The sequence below is a fragment of the Epinephelus moara genome, chromosome 1, assembly GCF_006386435.1.
Source record: "Epinephelus moara isolate mb chromosome 1, YSFRI_EMoa_1.0, whole genome shotgun sequence".
NCBI classification, from domain to species: domain Eukaryota; kingdom Metazoa; phylum Chordata; class Actinopteri; order Perciformes; family Serranidae; genus Epinephelus; species Epinephelus moara.
Genome location: NC_065506.1, coordinates 1,386,992 through 1,404,656, shown reverse-complemented (window position 1 = coordinate 1,404,656; position 17,665 = coordinate 1,386,992). Strand labels below are relative to the sequence as shown.

General features: G+C 42.1%; 2 protein-coding genes across 6 annotated transcripts in view; both read left to right on the top strand.

Moving 5' to 3' along the window:
• crtc3 (CREB regulated transcription coactivator 3) overlaps positions 1 to 17,665 on the top strand; it is a 255,583-nt gene that overhangs the window by 202,242 nt on the left and 35,676 nt on the right. For 4 of the 5 annotated variants that reach the window (XM_050041212.1, XM_050041203.1, XM_050041194.1 and 1 more), the window contains one exon: positions 5,311 to 8,245. The exons of the other annotated variant lie outside the window; for it this stretch is intronic. In XM_050041212.1, the coding sequence (XP_049897169.1) occupies positions 5,311 to 5,516 (206 nt within the window). In that variant the 3' untranslated portion in view covers positions 5,517 to 8,245. Of the gene's footprint in view, positions 1 to 5,310; positions 8,246 to 17,665 lie in introns of those variants that run through there. 5 annotated transcript variants of the gene reach the window in all.
• Positions 12,329 to 16,075, top strand: LOC126388200 (uncharacterized). Its single transcript, XM_050041146.1, has 2 exons — positions 12,329 to 14,947; positions 15,754 to 16,075. Exon 1 carries the CDS (start codon positions 12,556 to 12,558, stop codon positions 14,833 to 14,835), a length of 2,280 nt encoding a protein of 759 aa, XP_049897103.1. The 5' UTR covers positions 12,329 to 12,555; the 3' UTR covers positions 14,836 to 14,947; positions 15,754 to 16,075.

Here is a 17,665-nt window from a genome sequence, read left to right as displayed (position 1 = left end):
AAAATAATAAAATAAAATAAATAAATAAATAAATAAAGTCTCTCTGACTAAAGGAAATAAAACCGTCACAGCATGTATAGAGGAACAGACATCCCTACAACTGTTTAGTTGTAATGAGCTTCTAAGCTAACTTAATCCTTTCAGTTGTTTTCATCTTCCTCTTGTAGAAGAGCCTTGAGATTTGATGTTGGCAGTGCCATGACCCTCTTTCTCTTTGTGCTGCTCTTCCATCCTTCCTTTAACTGCTCCTCAATGTGCTCTATTTCTCCATAGTGCACCTCAACTCCAAGCTCTGTCAGCAGCGTAGCGGCACTCCTTAGTGTTGCAAAGGGTTTCTCTCCAGTGGACAGTTTTACTTTCAGTTGTGCTGGGTACAAGCACTTTGCCTGTATGTTCTTCTTTTTAAGTTGTTTGATTATTTCGTGAAGTTTTGCTCTTTTCTTTTGTGGGTCTGGATAGTAGTCCTGATCGGAAAAAGATGTGCTTGTCATGAAAGAAAACTCATCCCTGGCTCCACGCTTGCTGTATTTTTGCACCTTTACAGCAGCATCCGAAAATCTCACTATTATCGATCTTGGAGGGGCTGTTGAGTCTTTAGGCTTAGACCTGAGTGAGCTATGTGCCCTATCAATTTTTGTGTCCATTATTGGTGGTTAAGTACATTGTGTAGCAAGTCTTTCACAAATCCCACTGTATCTTTTCCTTCCTTCCAAGATTTGGAAGATTCTTATGTTGCTCCTTCTCAGTCTGTTTTGGAGGTCATCACATTTCACTGACAGATCCATGTCACGGTGGAGTAGGTATCAAATCGCCCTCTGGTGACATATGGCTGTATCTTTGGCTGTACTAAATCTGTCTTCTATATTTTAAATTTTCCCCTCATGGTCACCCATCTTGTCTTGTGACCACTTGCTCCGGTTGTTCAAAGGACATCTTAGTGTAGTTATGTCCATCTTGATTTTCTTTACGAAGTTTCCTCAACTCTTCTAGCACATCCATGTCTGGCTGACATTAGTTGCTAGCGGTGCTTAAGCAAGTAGGGCCTTTTGTGCTCCGTTTTCCTCCTTTTCTTTCAAGGTGTCTTGTCTACCGGATTTCTTCTGTCTAAAGATTGTAGTCATTCTGTAGGGATTGCTCTTTGTAGTATTTTAGCGTCTAATAAATATAGTTGTCACTTCTTTTCTGTTTTGCTTGACGGAGCTTTGTTTCTATGCTGCTATCTCGTCCATGACGTCACTGGAAGTCCATGGAACGTGTTCTGATATTACATTTGAACCAACACAATTCAACAACTATCCTGGGGCCCAATGCTCTCTTTACAACTATTATAAAAATGAGCCCAAATTTCTGTTGTTGTGGTCATTGTTAACTTTAACTTTAGTAAGATACTCAGAGTCCTCCTGACTGTGCTCATTATGTGCTGCAGTTGTAATCCTGATGTGCCACACAAAGCACAGAAAACAAAAGTGCTGCATAGACGAGGTTCTTGCAGATCCTTGGAGTCTTCAAAGGCATTGAAATAGTCTATCTAAAAAAAAGGCCTTAATTGGTATTAACATGTCTTAAACAAATCTTCCAAAGTCTTAAAAATGATCAGACATGGGAAGCAGGATTTTTTTTTCCTTAAATAATTTACTAAATGCATCTTGCTCTAACATCACGCAAATCAGAATAGTGAAACCAAAAATCATCATATTTGGTTCTGCTCAAAGCAGAGGATCCACTGTTTGTTCACTAGCTGTTACTGTACCCTGGATGACATGGAGAGCTGCAAATTTAAATAACATTACAGTATGGCTGAAACCTGTAGTAGGCATTGTTTACAAAGCTAAGTGTGTTTTGTGATTGATTGATTGATTGATTGATTGCTTTATTTTGAACATATAAACAGTTAAAAATAGAAAACAAAAAAAGAACCCAACAACAAAACGGAAAACAAGACAAAAAGAAAAACAAAAGGAAACCGAATAGCTTAGATCTGTCAGTACCGTTTACATGTTCAAAAAGGAGTAGGAAGAAGTAAAACTTAAATGTAGGGCTGTCAAGTGATTAAAATAATTAATCTAATTAATAACATGATCTGTGATTAATTATTCTAAATTAATTGCATACATCAATTTTTGCTGTGAAAGAAGTTAAAGGGATAGTGCACCCAAAAATGAAAATTCAGCCATTATCTACTCACCCATATGCCGACGGAGGCCCTGGTGAAGTTTTAAAGTCCTCACATCCCTTGCGGAGATCGGCGGGTGGAGCGGCTAGCCCACCTAATGGCTGACGGCGCCCCAGACTAACGTCCAAGAACACAATGGCTGACGGCGCCCCAGACTAACGTCCAAGAACACAAAATTGAAGCCACAAAATATCTCCGACATAAAAAGTTTTTTCGAAAAACGTCATGTGAACTCTGTTTTTAGCCTCACTGTAGCCTGTAGCTCTGACTGCTTCTCTGTGCTCCGCGCTCACGTGTGCGTGCTCAGGGTGATCGGTGATGCACGGTCTCTGAAGAACAGCAGTCTCGTCAGTACTGATGTCCAGATTCTCAAGCACAGGCATCGCCAATTCCCAGTCTGAGCAGCAAAGACTTTCCTCATCCGTTGGCATTGCTTTGCATTTGAAACAACTACACCACCAGGTTTCCAGTGCTCGACTCCGGTATTCTGCGGCTGGCTGAGGGTTAGGCTCATGATCTGCGACGGCTGCTTTGTCCAGTAGCCTGAGTTCCGCGTCCATATACTCGGGCTCAAACAAATCTGGCTCAACCAAGAAATGCTGTTACTCCTCAATTTCAAAGTCTTCAGACATGTTGGGCTGTCCTTTGCTAAAAGACCGCAGTGCAAATTATCTTTTAGCTACTGTGGTTACTGTTGTCTCTCCCGGCAGTGCACGTGTCACGTGATGTAAACACGGGTAAGCAAAGCTCATGCTTTCACTGGTCTTGTGCAAGCGTGCACACGTGAGCGCGGAGCACAGAGAAGCAGTCAGAGCTACAGGCTACAATGAGGCTATTTTTTGAAACAACTTTTTATGTCGGGGCTTCAGGACACTTGGATCACTACGGATGAGCAGTATGGGGATACTTTGTGGCTTCAATTTTGTGTTCTTGGACGTTAGTCTGGGGCGCCGTCAGCCATTAGGTGTGATAGCCGCTCCCCCCGCCGATCTCCGCAAGGGATGTGAGGACTCTAAAACTTCACCAGGGCCTCCGTCGGCATATGGGTGAGTAGATAATGGCTGAATTTTCATTTTTGAGTGCACTATCCCTTTAAGAAAATCAATATAAATTAATTTTGGCAGATGTGTTGTAGTAAAGCTGCTGGATTTTGGACACAATTACCCCTCTGTCCGCAGTCCATTGCAGTCTGTTTTGCAATGAAATTAGTGGGTCACAGGTAGACTTACTCAGTTTGCATCTGAACGCCTGGTTGAGTGTGGCTTGATAAGGCTGGCTGCTAGTGCTAGCATCAGAGGCTGTGCTTGGACCTCCAGGTTCGCTGCTGAATGCTTTGCGTTGAGGTGATATTTCAGGCTTGAAGTACTTCGATGGTACGGAAATTCCTTACTGCAGAAATTGCAGAGAACGGTACTCCTATCAACAGTTCCATCTGGGCGTATTTTAAATGTAAATGTTCCATTCATGGGGCCAAACAGCGTTGTCTTGTTTGCCTCCATCATGTGACAAAGGCACTGTGGCCTTCAAAGACACAGCGGGTCAAAGGGCACCATGGAACACAATTAATTAGCGTTAATTTTTTTTTTTTTATAGTGTTTTTTCTGTGATTAATTAATCAAAATTAACATGTTATTTTGACAGCCCTAGTTTTATGCAAAAGTTTTTTCAAACTCGGCTTGATGGGAAACAAGGCACTGAAATCCCACATGTAGAGTGAGAAACACAAAACTGCCAAAAAAAAACCTCAGTTCTGTTCTACTCTCATCTCTGCCATGCGAAAAAGAAGTCATTTTTTGTGTCACAATAAACATTTGGACAAAATTTTCCTAACCGTACATAATTAATGTCTGTTTATGTTTTGATTTTCTATTTTCTATTTTGGTTATTGTACATTGGTCCTAAATTTCATTCCTTGTGGCATTAAAACACTTAAAAAGCCTTAAATCTGGGGCATCGGTGGCTTCATGGATAGAGCAGGCGCCCCATGTGCAAGGCTGTTGCCGCAGCGGCCCGGGTTCGACTCCAGCCTGTTGCCATTTCCTGCATGTCACTCCCCCTCTCTCGCCCCCTCTCACACTTGTCCGTCCTGTCAATTAAAGACTAAAAAATGCCCCCAAAAATATTTTTTTAAAAAGCCTTAAATCTAACCCTGATAGAAGTCTATAATGTTTTGTTTTGTTTTGTTTGTTTGGTTTTTTGTCAACGAAAATAAATGAGATTTTAGTAAAACTGACTTAAATGCTGTCTTGTCATCATCTTGTCTTAGTCATAGGAAAAGGGCTGGTTGAGGAACATATTTAGTTGTAGGTTTCGCCAACAATTGGGCAGGGAGACGTGATTTCAGTGGGTGTATTAAGTCTTGTTCATGAAAACAGCTGCTGCTAAAAAACAGGACTGATGAGTACTTTTATTAATATATACTTTCAACATATTGTACCACAGTAGCCAGAACTATAATTATAATATTATTACTNTTCCTTATCCGCTGCGAGGGTCCTAAGGACAGAGGGATGTCGTATGCTGTAAAGCCCTGTGAGGCAAATTGTGATTTGTGATATTGGGCTTTATAAATAAGATTGATTGATTGATTGATTGATTGATTGATTGATTGATTGATCGACTAAGAAGTTTTAATATCCAGTTTATGGCTCTGATTAGAAAGAGACAAGGGAAAATTGCTGTAGTCCAGTTTGCAGTTTTTTTTTGCAATAAAAGCATAGTCTTCAGGTGTTCACACAGTGTATTGGCAGGAGTGTGTTGTCATGTTAGTGATGGTTTTCTGAGCCTCAAATCAAAGAGAAGCGTTTGCAAAGCTGCTTGTTTTCTGGGGATCAGGAAAAGTATGTGGGCATTTCTCACAGGAGGGAAGTAAACATGTCTTCATGACTTGTCTCTGTACTGGACATGTCTTCATGAAGACTTTTCTCTATGCTGGCTCGGGCTCCAGCTTTGTTTTATATTTGGGTCTAACCAAATCCAGTCTGAAAGGATGGAGAATGACAGGTGTATTTAAAAGAAGAGTTGTCATGATTAAAGAGGAGGGCAGTGAGACTGTCAGCTCCAGCAAGAGGAGAGGTTTTGCAGACTGGAGGAAACATGGAAACATTCACCCACCATCATCTGTTTCTCTCTCTCAGATGACTCCAACCCCAGTCTCTCAAAGGACATCAGCAGTGCACTCACCACAGTGCCTGAATGTTTTGACTCAGAAGGAGGCTTCCCGTTGGAGGACGAGCTGCGCATCGAGCCCCTCAGCCTGGACGGTCTGAGCATGCTCAGTGATCCTGACATGGTGCTGCCCGACCCATCTGTGGAGGATACTTTCCGCAGTGACAGACTCTGAACTTAAAGAGAATTACAGCTCCCAAGAAATAGAACACACACACACACACACACACACACACACGGACAGACTTGCATGTATATGTGTGTATAATGTACAAATCTAAATATGCATGCAAACAATCTATAGGGCCACTGTGCATGCATCCACTGCCACTAAGATTCATTAAATGTGAAAGACACCAAGTACACGGTCATGCACACACACTTTTAAGGAGGAGACTTGTGAACAAACACTGTTTACACCAGCTTCATGCAAAGTTACCCTCTCACATGTTCCAGCTCCTAATTCTTAGACATTAGCTTATATGAGGTGGATCAATACATTATGGGGTTTAAAATCAGCTCTGGGAACAGAAAGCGCTCCAGCTCCACCAGCCCCGCCAGCCCCGCCAGCCCCACCCCCAAAACAAAAAGACTCACATCAACACGTGAGACCAGTACAGCAAGGAGCCAAAGCCCTCCCGCTTCCCTCTCTCTCATCACCAGCTCACAGCCCCCCTGAAGACATGGCAACCTCATCACCATGGTTACACACCATAGCAACCCCATTGCCATTTTGAAGAGCAGCGGGAATGCCAACACACACACTTTACTTTCCTTCCAGCTCCAGTTAATGAGACAATGGGTGCAGTGACCGTCCACAGCTGGAGCAGTAACGTGTGTCACTGGTTCAGCATCTGGCAGCCCAGTTTTCTTCAGGTGAAGTAAAAACCAGCTGTGCTGTGACTACTTCAGGCCCTAGAACAATTATGGTAAAAATGAAAACTAGGGAGATTAGAGCTTTAGTTTGAAATGTATTTCTTTACATGAGATTATTAGTTTCAGATTATTTTTTGAATATTTGCCACAGATCTATAAATTTATAGGTACATATATATCAAACTAACTATTCAAACTAGAAACAAAAAGGGTAAACTGCTTACAAAAAATAGATTTTCATTAGTAAATTTTACTTAAGATTTATGACTTTCTAATTAAGAGGTAGAATTTGGTTGGATATTCCAATGGCTGTGTCAGCTGTGATTTCCTCTGGCAGAACTTTGACAACACTGGGACAGCGTCAAAATCCATTTTAAAAAAAGGAACTTCACATTTTTTGAGTTGTTTTTTGAAAATACTTCTATGTACATCTATTGCATATGTTTTATTTTACATTTTGTACTGACCTATAATGGCGCTTTTACTGTATTTTAAATCTTGTTGTAAATAAGGGCATGCGCTGTGCATATATATATATATACTATATATATAATATATATATATATATATATATATATATATAAACAACCCCAACCCCCTGAACAGTCAAAGTGATTCATTCCGAGAGCAGACTATAATCATGTGGACATTGGATATCATGTAACATTGCACTTAACCTCTTTTGCACTAATTGGTTCACATTGTGTAGATTTATCTTTTAATACCAGGTGAGAATGTTATAGTTTTTCCTTTTTTACTTGATAACCCAAAGAAGTTGAATGAAGCCATTAGTAAGTAAAGTGAGACGTTATATGACTAAATATGTCTCATCATTGCACATACACACATTTGAAAACACCAGCAACAGGTGTTTAATTTTAATTTTGTTATGATGTGAGAAAACTGAATTTCAATATTCTAGGCTTTGATTACATGGTCTAAAGTAATGTTTTTGAAAAGTGCTCATATTTACAGTGGACTGTGTAATAACTAGGCCAGTTAGAATGTTGAGTGCCCCCTGCTGTCTGTTTTAATAAAGTCAGAGCTTTTTTTAATGTTTCTGTTAAAGATTCTAGAGCAAATATCTTTGCTCCTCAAGCTATGCAACTTTTTTTTTCAATGAAACAGGTTGTTGAACACCTGTTGAACAGGTGCAGCTTGTACATCAGGCAGTGAAGCATGGCTTGCAGCTTCATTTTATGTGCACAATGTGGGGGGATCAAATTTGCTAGAACTCCCAATATTACATGTGTCCAGTGTCCACAGTGTGTGTTGAGTGTCTGCTCCTGCAGGTTGTGAATCTAACTAATCAGCAGTCAGAGGACAAAAGCATCTGTAGAGAGTGATTTAAAGTAATGTGTGCCACATGATGGACAGCGGACGCTTTGCACTGTTTGTTTTATTTTTTACTTGTCAGTCAGAAGGTGTGGTAACTGCACTGTGTGGCTTCTTTTGAGTGGATAAAAGAGACTCGGTGTGTTTATTTGTCAAATACAAAATGAGGAGGGGTGTTGGGGAGGTTGATTTCTAAGAGTTTCTATTCACTTTCAGCTATAATAAATTGTGCTCTCTTGTTAGCTCTCTGAGACAGTGGGTGAGCGATGGAGCCACTTTGCAGTTTAATTATCCTTGTTTATGATGTTTGTCTATCCCAGCCCATTTCCTGCTGTCTCAACGCTGCCTTCTACTGCCTTAATTTGACTTTTTATATTCCAGCAGTAACCTGTATCCACTAGTAATCCTCCTTTTCGCTTAAGCTCTGTTTGGTACAAACTGCCTATTGTCCTTTTCTGTCTACTGGTGTCACTGTTTCTTTCCTTTTTTTTTTTGTTTCTTACTTTTTTAGTTGCATATTAAAAATGTACAGTTCTGTTATTTAAAGAATGTTCTGGTCCACTAGTGTTACTTTTTTTTTGTAATGTCATTTGAGTTTGTTTTTCTTCGAGATATAAATGTTATTGGTTTGTAACGTATGTTATAGTGCTTATCTTTCTGATTTAATATAAACAATAAAACTCTATACAATGTATCAAAGGTTGTGTGGTCTAAAAACTGTCAGAGGATGTGATTGTTGATCCTGCCAGTAGATGGCAGTATTGTGATGCAGTCCAGATGTACACGTCCCACAAACCGAACAGCCCTGTGTTGATAACATAAGAATATGTTGTTTAGTGGGCTTTCCACACCCTCTGTATATGCTGATAATTGATTTCAACAAACAGTCTTTTTCTTGTTTTTTTTTTGTTTTTGTTTTTTTGGTGATAACATTTTAAAACAGCTTTTTTATTTGTACCATCTGGTTTATTTGATCAGACAGACAATAGCTGTATTTATTAAACAAACAAACACATGATAATTTTAGGAGGAGGTGATGAGCCAGAGGTGATTTTCAGTCTATTCAAGTTCAGCACATAAAGTAATCTTTTTTTTCATATCCTCTGCAATTTGTCATTCGTTCCCTGCCAACACTTACTGAAGTACTTTGCCAGTCAAAAGTTTTTTTCATGTTTAAAATGTAAAAGGCTAAAAGCCAAGATTTTGGAGAAATATCTAGACTTTTTCAAGAAAATTCCCTTCAAGATTTGTCCTTGTGCCTCTCTCTTCAGTGAAATGTCTTTGACCCCAATCCTGATTTTATTTAAACTACACAAGGTATTCCAGCTGTGTCTGGCTCGTCAAAGGCCACCAGACACTCCTCTCCAGGTGAAATAGATGGCAGTAATGCTCCAGATCAGATAGTTATACTTTGATGATGGTATCTGCCCCCCCCACCAGAATCCTTCTTTGAACCACAAAAAAGTTGGCATGGCTATTTCAAGGCAGTAGAAAGCAACTGGGCCATTGACCAACAACACTGACCAGTTATTTAAAGGGATCATTATTCAGATAGTGACATGGGCCTACATAGGCAGGTTCACAACACATGTACACTGCTTGTTACACACACAGGGACGTATGAAAAGGTTGCAGGTAGGTAAATATAATACACCATTAATGATGAAAATGGTAATGACAATGAAATGAAATGTGAACATAGCAGAGGTCAGAATGGAGCTGCAGAGCTGCTGTCTGACTCCACATTAAGAGAGATGCTGTGCACATTAGAGGTGGACAATATGGCCCTAACATAATAAAATAATAATCACAATATTTAAGGGTATTTTTGCGATAACGATATTCCTGACGATATGACAAATATATTAAAAATATATATACTTTATTATTCATGTAAGAAAACAGTATTGTGAAAAAAATAAGTGATCTAGTTTTACAGTTTGCCTTCAAATATTCAGTAAAAACTAAAGAAAAATGATCTCACATTTCTTTAGTTTGTGAACAACAGTAACTCAGAGTGAGATTCAGATTCTGCATACAATATAGTTCAACACAATACATAAATACAGTTATAAAAAGATAAAGTGAGAATATTTTGGTAAGTGTCAAGTGATTCACTCAAGAATGCAACAGATAAAGTTGTCCTTTGTGATGTGCGACCGGATGCAGGCACATCGTGACCACGATGGCTGGGGCTCGATCATCCTGCTTGCTCCTTTCTACACAACTGAATCAAGATGTTCTTGTGGATGGCAGCTTCCTTCATGACAGCTTCGTACTGGCAGCACGCTTGGTCATTTTCTCAACCCTCGTAAAGCTTACAGCCAAGGGTGCTGCAATCAATCAATCAATCAATCAGTCAATCACTTTTATATTTCTCATGAAATCATTTAGATACTATTTCAGTGACATTTCATTCATCAGTTGCTTCATTTCATGCCTCCTTACTGTTTTTCTGTCATTGCAGGCGGTGTTTTATAATTGCTACGTTGTCAGACTGCAGTCAGTAATAATGACAACCCAGATGGCTCTGGTAGCCTAATCATGGTTCCTGGTTGTAACAGTTTTCTGCAATGGGGCTGTTTTTTTGTTTGTTTGTTTGTTTGTTTTTTTACCGACCTAAAAAAAGCCAGTAGCAGGGGGGGGGGGGGGGGGGTCAAGTACGGCCCGATATTATTAGGCCCTATCGCTATTTCATATATCAAGAATTTCTGTGCGCTAATTTCCTGTTAAGTCATTTAGCTGGTGCTGGTGTTTCATGGTTTTCTCATCTGCTACCTCTTAGTCTTGGTCATAGTTTGTCTCTGCCATTGCCCACCTGCGTATTTGATGAAGTCACAGTCATACATCAGTCATTTGTTATTTCTGTTCGGTTCTCAAATGCTATGGGTGAATAGCAGCTACAGACAAAATTGTGCTAAGTGGTAAGATTAAGATGTCCTTTATTGAACCCAGGCATTGACACACAGTGCAAATATAAAAATAAGAGAATACAATCAAAACAATTTGAGTAAAAATATACACATGATGTGAGAAAAGTATTAATAAAAGGGAAAGTATGTACAAATGAATAGGGGATAGTATGTAGCCTGTGATACATGCTATATACAGTACAGCACAATGCTACATGTACAAAACGCTGCATGTTATATACAACAGTGTTTCGTGGAATTTGATAAACTGTCCAATGCTGTTAAAACACGTTCAGACTATTGAAGAAACTCACTTTCAAGCTACATTCTGCAGCTGCACCACGATCCTGCTCACTCACAAATATTAATAATCTCCAATATTAGACTATATGAATTATGTTCCATCAGTGCGACCAATCACATCGATAGAGATCATTATTCATTGATCCTACGTGTCTAAAGCTTCACACTGATTTTTACACACATTATTTGCAATAAAGATTTCAGTGCAGGAGCTGCTCTGACAGACTGACAGCTGTCTGATCCATGTGCACAGAGGCACAGACTTAGGCCTAAAAAAAAAAAAAAAAAAAAAAACTTGCAATAAAAATGACAGATTTTTTATTCTGAGCTGAGAGTCAATTAATTCTGTGTAATATTTGAAAGTGAAGACAAAATACGATGTTCAAAGAAATGATGCGCATAAAAACAGTAGCCTAACTTTAGATAGTCCAGAGTAACAAACTAATATCCAGCCAGGGTTTAGATTGTGGCAGACAGTAAAAGCTCCGCTAATTAATGCACTTCGATACGGACTGAATGAATGAGGAAATGAAACAGTGAGAGGGAGGAGACAGAGAAAAACTCAGGGTTTGTTGAAGAAAATCTGCTCCCGACCAGGTTAGGTTCACAGACTCAGTTGCCATAGTAACTGACACCGGGCTTCATTTACCTCTCTTTCTGGAGCTGAAAACCCAGAGTTTCATTTAGGGTTAACATAGGCTACTCAGAGTTTGTCTGCAATAGCTACCCCGCTGATCTAGTCAGTCTGCTAGAGTAGACCTGAAACTAGATGGTTCTTTTTACTCCACCATAGCAGGTAGTGTGAATCTCTAAACTGTCTGCACAATTATTATCAAGTGTCTCCATGTGACCACAAATGAGGGGAAAGTCCAGTGATAGCTTAACTCTAACTGACAGTAGCCTATAGGCCTAGTAAATGCCTTTCCATAGATGTACATCAGTTTTTTCACATCTGGCTGTCAACATAGGCCTATTCATTCATATTTGTATTTTTGATGACAACTTTGATGCATTGCGACACCTGCTGGTCATTTTTAATAACTACTTTTGGCGTGCTTGCTGTCATGTTGATAGTTTTACTGAGAACAGACTTCCTTGTTCACGGTACATCCTGAAGAAAACTTACCATGGAGCTTTAATTTTCATGGTCTATCAGCTGCATATTAACAGGCAATACAATAAAACACTGTTGCATTACTTCATTGCCTGTCTGTGTGGGTCGAATCTGCAGCCTCTGGGTCTGCAGAGACATCCTGCTGGCGTAAAGGCCAAGAGGTAACCTTATTTTGAAAGGCACAGCCCAAATGTAAGTGACAGAGCACGTTAGCCAATCAGAAGCAAGGGAGCGCTGAGAGCCCGCCCACCAATGAAACGAAATATGGAGTGGTAATTTTGTTTTTTGCAATAGGATCAGAAAACAAGAAATTGAGCTGAATTTCATTTTTTCATTTTTTTGCCAAAAACCAAAAAAAAAACAAAAATGAAAAAACAAACCGTTTCTTTGTTTTTCATTTTTTGGCCAAAACTAAAAAAACGACAAAACAATTGGTTTCCTGGTCAGGGTACCTTCAGGCAGTTCCTTTTTTCGTTTTAAACCAAAAACGAAAAAACTGTATTTCTTCTTACTTACTTTCTTACTTACTCTGTTAAGTTAAACTCCTTATCCGAGAGACACTCTGGGCCACATATGGAGAAAAAGAACTGTCCCTGGCTCTACAAGTTGCAGAGGCTGAGTGCAAGAAAGTCTCCTCCAATCAGCCAGACACAACTCTGGAGGCATATGAGTTTATGCTGACCCACTTAGAGAAGGTGGTGCACAAAGCAAAAGAAGCGCACCAGAACTGGAACCGCTGGGCTCCACCTGCCGAGCAAAAAAACTTTGATTGGCGTATAAGAGCGCTCGAGATGCACTTTCCCGAGCTGGTGTCACAGAAGGCGGCCCTCATCAAAGCAGCAAGTATAAAGACAGACACTGGACAAGAACCCATCTCAGTCCGCAGCTTAGCCCCAGTGGCAGCGATAAAGCTAAAAGCCACAGCCCTACCAAAGTTTGCTGGCAACCAGCGTGACTACTACAGATGGAGGAAAGAATGGGAGGCTCTGCAGAAGCAAGGTGAACCGACCGGCTCCAAAGAGGTGAAGAAATTTCAGCTGCTCGATAGCCTCGACGAGAAAGTGGCCAGAGATCTACGCCTGTCATCATACAGCTCATCAGACGAGATCTTCAGAGTCCTGGAGAACCGGTTTGGGAACCAAGCCACCATCGCTCTCAAAATCGTCGAGGAGCTACAAGCAACTCCACCAGTCAGGAGCAGCCATCCAAGGAGAATCATAGAGCTCATCCAAACTGTGGAAAAGGCCCTCTATGATTTGAATGAACTGGGCAATGCAGACGCCATAAAGAACCCACTAGTGACTAAATCCATCGAGGGCAAGCTCCCAGAGACTCTGAGGAAAGACTGGCTCACCTATGCTGCTGACGAGGGAAACACTGTTAACCACCAGAACCGCTTCGACAAGCTCATCACGTTCCTGAAGTCACAAGAATCCATATATGAACAACTAGATCAGCTGAGAGATGTCATCGAACCCGCCAAGGAGAAGACCAAGTTCCTAAAGTACACCAGAACAAAGACAACCAAGTCCAGCAGTGAAATGGGCTGCATCATTTGCGGTGACCCAAAGCACAGAAAGAAACTATTTTTCTGCAGAAGGTTTAGGACCAACCTAAAGCCATCGGAGAAGAGGGACGCAGCACAACAGCTTGGTGCCTGCAAGAGATGCCTTGAAGTCCACAACGGCGACTACTGCAGAAACACTACTTACCTGTGCGGGAATCCAGAGTGCAAAGACCAGCACCACTATCTTCTCTGTCCAGTTGCCAGACCCCAGTCCCAAAGAACACCCAAATCCGGTCCAGGAAAAGCTGAGGGAAAAAGATACACAGAAGCCCAAGAAGAGTTCCTCTCCAAACTTCCACCTGAGCTGGCACAGCAGTGTCGACACGCCTTCTGCAATGTCACATCCAGAGCATACAACTCCACTGCAGCTAAGAGAGGCCTTCTGGAGGAAAACAGCTTAAACGAGTACCCAGTGATCCTGATGCTCCTTGACGTCACTGCCAACGATGGACAAAGAATCGGAACCCTCATTGACCTGGCATCAGACACGAACTATATAACACATAGAGCTGCAAGCAAGTTGAACCTTAAGAGTGAAGACGTGACACTGGTGGTTTACGGCGTTGGAGGGATGAAGGTGTCTGTGGCAACTAAGCGCTACCTCCTCAAGATACGTGTCAACACTCCAAGAGGGACTCTCAAGTCACATCAACTGATCTGCTATGGACTTGATAAAATTGCAGAAGTTCACAGACATGTTCCAGTTGCCAAGTTACAGAAGATCTTCCACAGCCCTGAACCACACTGGCACGCCAAGTATCCGTGGACAGAAGATCCAGTATCTCTACCCGACAACAAGAGAGCAGTTGAAGCCACATTTCTCAGAACAGAGAAGCAGCTGGCGAAAGAACCAGATTGGAAGACAGCCTATGCTTCACAAGTCCATGAAATGGTTAATCGCAAAGCTGCAGTGGAACTGTCCAAAGAAGTTCTGCAGAGCTGGACCGGGCCAGTGTGGTACATAAGTCACCTTATCGCACCAAATCCACATTCAGTCTCCACCCCAGTAAGGCTAGTATGGAACAACAGCCAGAAGTACAGAGGCCTGAGCTTGAACGACATACTGATCAAAGGTCCTGATGTCCTGAACCCGATCAGAGCGGTCCTGCTGAGGTTCCGAGCTGGTGTCGTTGCTGCCCTTGGTGACATCCGCAAGATGTATAACTCTGTCTGGTTGGAGGAGAGAGAGGTCCACCTGCACAGGTTCCTGTGGCACGACACTGAAGATGGCGAAATAGAAGAGTTCGCCATAACAAGAGTCAACATCGGAGACAAACCTGCTGGTTGCATAGCCCAAGTCGCCATGCGAGAGACTTGCCTCCATTCAGCCACTTTGAAGAAGAGAAACGTGTGCTGGAGGAAGACGCATACGTCGATGACATCCTGACCTCTCACAACAACCTCGACCACCTGAAACTCCTCATGTTCAACATCGAGCAGATCCTTAAAGCTGGAGGATTCTTCATGAAGCCCTGGGTCTACTCCGATCAAAGTGGGAGGTGTAGTGTAAAAGTTAATCTTTAATCAGGTAAAAAGTGTTATACAGCATAGATTGATTAAGAAGGTAAAATTCATATCCATGTTTTATGTATAAATCTCTATAACACTGTTTGATACGCATTTATATGTAACAAAACACTGTTACGCATGCCAATGTACTCATAATGCAAAAGTTAGGTACTCACATTGTATTCACATATTGAAGAGCACAAAAAACATACCATGTACTATTCAGCAATAACACACACACACACTCATGCTCATATGATATGACACACACTTAAAGGTTTATATTGCATGAAAGCACAAGGGACTGTAGTAAAGAAAGTCCCTAAAGTTCATATGTTTTTTTAAAAATAAAGTGAAAGCAAAACCAGACCTAAGGGTGGAAGATTTGGGAAATTCCAGGCCTAAAGTGAAAGTGATTACACCAGTAGAAACGGGCCTGTTCATGATTGGACAAAAGAAAAAGGCTTGCCACCAATAGATCTGGGTTTGAAAGGAAAGGATTAACGAAAAGAGGTGGAGACTCTGTCGAGTCTCCACTAGCATAAAAGTGAGCGTATTGAAAATTAATTTTTAGTCCTGCTCCGGAGCTTGACTCATTGAGTTGTATGTGTTGATGCTTGTGGACACATTAAACTCGATTGCACCAGATTCTACTTGTCTCCAGTGTCTCTCTAAGTGCCTGCCAGCTGAACTAAGATATTGAATTGACATCAGAGGAAGATTTGGAAGAAAAGTTGGGGGCAAGGTCGGGAGCCTACAGGCCCATTTCCAGGCACCGATTTCTGCCTCTTCAGAGGAAAGGTCCGAGAGGTGAGAAGATGGAGTCAAAGACCATGATCCTGCCGAACCAGCTCACTGAAGAGGATAACAAAGCCCTCGGCCTTGGTTACACCATTGAAGATGACAAGCTACATGTCATGGTTGCAGTGAACTTCTCCAAGAAGAAGAGAAAAATGCGCCTTGGTCAGGACTTACTGAGAGAAGAAGTAAGAAGACAAACCCCAGATCCACTCACCAGAAGAGAGGTGTTAAGCCAAGTCTCTGGTCTCTATGATCCACTCGGCCTTGTGGCTCCTGCAAAACAGAAGGGAGCCATCCTGATCCGAAGAGCTTTTCAAGAAGCAAGAGTAATGTACCGCGTAGAGGACACCTGGGATGCCGCCTTGTCCAAAGAACTCCAGCTCCTCAAAGAGTATGCTGACCTGAGCCAACTCAGATTCACCAGACCCCTGACGCCACCAGATCCATGTGTAAAACCAAGTGGCATCACCTTCTCCGACGGCAGTGAGCACGCATATGGCACTGTGCTGTTCCTATGCTGGAGCTGCAGCCATGATGTCGTCATGAGGCTAGTCGAGTCAAAGGCCAAGCTGACCCCTCTTGACCACAAGGGTGACCCTGTGAAGGCAGAGATGTGCGGAGCAGTCTTTGCAGCCCGGCTGAAGAACTACTTCCAGAGACACTGCCGAATCGAAGTCGAGAGCTGGTACCATCTCATCGACAGTCAGACCGCCTTGGGCGCAATACAGCGTGAGAGTTATGGCTACAAGACCTTTTTTGCAAACCAAGTTGGCGAGATCCAGAGCAGCACCGACATCCGAGATTGGTGGTGGATTCCAGGGCCGGTGAACATTGCAAATATCATCACCAGAGGGGTCAGTCCCGATGACCTAACTGAGGAATCTGAGTGGCAGTCGGGTCCAAAGTTCCTTCAACTTCCTGAGAGTGAGTGGCCGAAGAAATCAGCCAAAGACGTCGCTGCACAAGCAAGAGACAATATCACAAAAATACAAAAGAAAACATTTGTCGCAGTACTCACCCGAAGTCAACAGAAAGCGCAAGATCCAATCAGAGTCCAGAAGACAGAGTCCAAGTCCAGAAAACCACCTGCAGTAGCAGCAGTCCAAAAGCTATTGGACAAAAGGCGCTTCAGCAATCTAAGGCGGCTGGTCGGGACGATAGCGTGGACTTGGAGAGGAGCAAAGAAGTTCTTGCATGGCAAGATTGGAGACAAAGAAAAGTGGGAGGCAGTACCTTCATCTGGTGTCATCTCGGTCAACGAAAGAGAAGATGTGTTTCGAGACCTATGCCTGGCAGCACAAGAGGGTGTACACTTTCCAAACACAACAACTGACAGACTGGTTGTCTACAAAGATCAAACAAGTGGACTCCTGATGTGCAGTGGCAGGATCCAGACCTTCAGAGAGGACCGCAGAGCTGTTCCCCTGCTACCTTTCCATGCCTGGATTTCCACCCTCCTAGCCCGAGAAGCACACAGTGAGGGACATGACGGAGTGGCAGGAACTTTGCTGCGGATGCGAAAGAAAGCATGGGTCATCAAAGGGAGAATTATTGCCCAAAAAGTCGTTGACAAGTGTGTCGTTTGCAAGAAGTCAAAAGCAAAAACCTGTCAGCAAATAATGGGAAACTTGCCCGAAGAGAGGTCGAGTCCAGCTGCACCATTTCAATTCACATCTGTCGACTTGTTCAGACCGTACCAGGTGAAGGATGATGTCAAGAGGAGAGTGAGCATGAAAGTATGGGGCGTGCTCTTCTGCTGTATGTCAAGCCGAGCCATCCATGTTGAACTGGCAAGCACACTGACAACAGAGAGCTTTTTACTTGCCTACCAGAGGTTCACTTCTGTCCGAAGCCATCCTCAAAAGATCTGATCTGATCCGGGTACAAACTTTATCGGAGCAAAACCT